Raw genomic sequence first — 4,157 nt, 5'->3', positions numbered from 1 at the left:
CCATTGCCCAATAAATTCAACAAAGTTTTGCACACAATGTAGGACAATTTTGAACTCTAGATTATGCACAAGAACTAGCAATATCACTAAAAATCACCCCAAAAGAATGTGGTTCTAACTATATGCACAAAGTAAAGAGTTTGGAACAATTATACCAATTTGTTCTTGAAAATGGTGGTAGGGTGATGTCCAATGCTTATCCAAGCTTTCCCCAAGCTTATCCTACAAGATATTACAAACATTAGCACGAAATTTGGAGATTCAAAAATTCTTGGGTTTGCTCAAAACCCCCAAAATCGGTCATTAGTGGGTGAAATTGAGATGTATGATAAAGAAGATGAAGAAAAGAGAAGAATTTTATACCTTGGAGTTTGATTTTTGAAGCAAAATTGAGGAAGATTGAGTGTGTTTTAGGGTTTTTTCGAAGGGGGCAGTAGGGAGGAGAAGAATCGCAGGCTATGTGAAAAGAATGAGTTAAAAAAATCGAGTTGTAGGCTTAAAATCGTCCAGCTCTGTTTTTACGTTTACACGGCCCATGTAAACAGAAGGGTAAAATTTACACGGCCGTGTAAATGATGCGTTTTAATTGTGCTGTCCGCACGTTTACATGGCCCGTGAACCATAAGCATAAGATTACACGGTCGTGTAAACCTCTGAGAAGGCCAAAATTTTTGATTTTTTCACTTTTTGAAATTGCAACCCGCTAATCCACTACTGCCCGGAAAATGATTTTTTACCCTCTTTAAAAATGAGAAACAACTTGGAGACTTGAAAACGAAGAAAATATGATGGAAAAATAAGAAATGACAAAACTATCCCCGGGTTGCCTCCCGGTTAGCCGCCCCTTTTTAATGTCGTTGGCTCGACTTGGACCCAACTATTTGTCAATCTTGGTACTTTGGATCCGTTAGTTCCTCCACTTCTTCATTTTTGACTTGAAATCCATCATAATAAGGCTTCAAACGATGACCGCTTACCTTAAAGATCTTCCCGGTTTTTTCACTTTTGATTTCTATTGCACCATGCTCAAAAACATTAGTGACAACAAATGGTCCCACCCAACGGGACCTTAATTTACCAGGAATCAATTTAAAACGAGAATGGTAGAGTAATACCTTTTGACCTTTTTCAAATACCTTGCGTGTAATCATCTTGTCATGGTATGCTTTTGTGCTTTCTTTGTAAAGGAATTCATTCTCATATGTTTCGTTACGGATCTCCTCAAGTTCCTGTATGTCAAGCTTCCTCTTCTTTCCCGATTCACTTAGATCCATGTTGAACTGCTTGATTGCCCAATAGGCTCTATGCTCCAACTCAACGAGTAATCGACATGGATTTCCGAAAATAATGCGATATGGAGACATCCCAATTGGAGTTTTGTATGCAGTGCGGTACGCCCACAAAGCATCATTAAGACGTGTACTCCAATCTTTCCTTGTTGTATTCACAATTTTCTCCAAAATACCCTTGATTTGTCGCTCACTTCGGCTTGTCTATTGGTTTGTGGGTGGTATGTTGTGGAGACTTTATGAGTAACACCATACTTCTTCAACACACTTCCAAGCATACGATTGCAAAAATGTGTACCACGATCACTGATTAAGGCCTTTGGAACACCAAATCTGGAAAAGATGTTAGCCTTCAAAAAATCTATCACAACTTTTGAATCATTAGTACGGGTAGCTTTTGCTTCCACCCACTTAGAAACATAATCCACAGCCAAAAGAATGTATGTAAAACCCGAAAATGATGGAAAAGGTCCCATGAAATCAATGCCCCAAACATCGAAAATCTCACAAACTAAAATGGGATTGAGGGGCATTTAATTATTTGAGCTTAAAGAGCCCATCTTTTGACATTTATCACAACTTGCACAAAAGACATAAGAGTCACGGAAAATACTTGGCCAGTAAAATCCACTCTCTAATACTTTTCTTGCAGTTCTTTGAGGACCAAAATGCCTTCCACAAGCATAAGAGTGACAACTTTTTAAGATAGAAGGTACCTCATGTTGATCCACACATCGTCTAATCATTTGATCAGCACAATATTTCCACAAATATGGTTCATCCCATACATACCTCTTGCTTCTTTCTTGATCTTGTCTTTTTGCCATCGAGTCAAATCTAGTGGAAATTGATTTGTGACGATGTAGTTCACAATATCGGCATACCATGGGGAAACTTTTGCTGAAAATAGATTCTCATCGGGAAATGCATCATGAATGGGAGTCGAGTCATCGGGAGAAACAATCCTACTAAGATGATCAGCTACAAGGTTTGACTTTCCGCTCTTGTCCTTGATTTCAATATCAAACTCTTGTAAGAGTAATACCCATCGAATGAGTCTAGGCTTTGAATCCTTCTTTGCAAGTAGGTATCTAATAGCTGCATGATCAGAATAAATAACCACTTTAGAACCTAGCAAATATTGGCGAAATTTATCTAAAGCAAAGACAATAGATAGCAATTCTTTCTCAGTTGTTAAGTAGTTGGCTTGTGCACTATCAAGTATTTTTTAGGCATAATAAATGACATGAGGAACTCGATTCTTTCTTTTCCCCAACACTGCACCAACTGCATGATTGCTGGCATCACACATGATTTCAAAAGGCAAACTCCAATCCGGTGATTGAAGTATTGGTGCTGAGATTAACAACTACTTCAACTGATAAAAAGCTTTCTTGCATTCCTTGGAAAACTCGAATTCTGCATCTTTTGTAGGAGCTCACACATGGGACGAGATATCTTGGAAAAATCTTTGATGAATCTTCTATAAAATCCTGCATGACCAAGAAATGAGCGTATCTCACGAACACAAGTGGGATCAGGTAAAGATTTAATGACATCTATTTTTGCTTTGTCTACCTCTAGCCCCTTAGAAGACACAACATGACCAAGTATGAGATCTTTATCAACCATAAAATGACACTTTTCATAATTCAAAACAAGATTGGTCTCAATACATCTTTGCAAAATCTTTTTCAAATTACCCAAACATTAATGAAAAGAATTACCATATACATTGAAATCGTCCATAAACACTTCAATGATTTCCTCAACATACTCTGACAATATGCTTACCATGCACCTTTGAAAAGTGGCGGGAGCATTGCAAAGTCCAAAAGGCATCCGCCTATATGCAAATGTTCCGAAGGGACATGTGAAAGTGGTTTTTTCTTGATCCTCGGGTGCTACGGGTATTTGATGGAAACCGGAATACCCATCCAAGCAACAATAGTGAGTTTTTCCCGCTAACCTTTCCAACATTTGGTCAATGAAGGGAAATGGGAAATGGTCTTTCTGGGTTGAGGAATTGAGTCTTCTATAATCAATGCAAACTCTCCACCCGTTTTGCACACGGGTGGGGACTAATTCACCTTGGTCATTCTTTGTAACGGTAATACCTATCTTCTTTGGTACAACTTGGACCGGGCTCACCCACTTGCTATCCGATATAGGATAGATCATCCCCGCATTCAACAACTTCAAAATCTCTTTCTTCACAACCTCCATCATTAGAGGATTCCAACACCTTTGAGCTTGTCGGGAGGGCTTGTAATCTTCTTCCATAAGGATCTTGTGCATGCAAAGTGAAGGACTTAGCCCTTTGATGTCGGCTATAGTCCACCCAATAGCTTCCTTATACTCCTTTAAGGTGGTGACAAGCTCTTCTTCTTCTTTTGTTGATAATCTTGTGGAGATGATCACTGGCAAAGTCTCTTTCTCTCCAAGATACGCATATTTGAGATGCTCGGGTAAACTCTTGAGTTCCAATTCTGGTGCCTGCACAATAGAAGGAACAAGTTTCTCATTAGACATTGGTAATTTCAGATTTGGAACATCAAACCTCATTTTCTTCTTTTGATCCATGCAATATACAACTTCCAAAATCTCTTCATCAATTTGAATTTCTTGGAAAGTTTTTCCACTCCATCCTTTTGAAGATTCATGTCTAAAATAAGAGCTAGCACATATAGATTAGACAAATCAAAACACTCTTCGGTTAATGGTTCTATGACAACTACAAAATTCAAAGATGAAATATCACTTGGATATCTCATAGCATCATAAATGTTGAAATTAATCACCTCTCCATCAAATTCTATGGACAATGTACCATCATAAACATCAATTTTTGTCCTGGCTGTTTTCAAA

At 38.2% G+C, this 4,157-nt stretch overlaps 1 protein-coding gene across 1 annotated transcript; it reads right to left on the bottom strand.

Moving 5' to 3' along the window:
- Positions 1-884: 884 nt before the first annotated feature.
- Positions 885-1,364, bottom strand: LOC145113660 (uncharacterized). The gene has a single exon (XM_079049723.1). It carries the CDS (start codon positions 1,362-1,364, stop codon positions 885-887), a length of 480 nt encoding a protein of 159 aa, XP_078905849.1.
- Between the last annotated feature and the right edge of the window lie 2,793 nt (positions 1,365-4,157).

This window comes from Lactuca virosa, chromosome 5 (assembly GCF_052849685.1).
Source record: "Lactuca virosa cultivar CGN04683 chromosome 5, Lactuca_virosa_CGN04683_v6, whole genome shotgun sequence".
NCBI classification, from domain to species: Eukaryota; Viridiplantae; Streptophyta; class Magnoliopsida; order Asterales; family Asteraceae; genus Lactuca; species Lactuca virosa.
Note: the sequence above shows the minus strand (reverse complement) of the source record. Positions and strands in the feature narration are given on the sequence as shown.

What these genes read in the sequence shown, in the direction of transcription:
- LOC145113660 (XM_079049723.1), bottom strand. Translation starts at nt 1,364, where the DNA reads ATGTCTCCATATCGCATTATTTTCGGAAATCCATGTCGATTACTCGTT.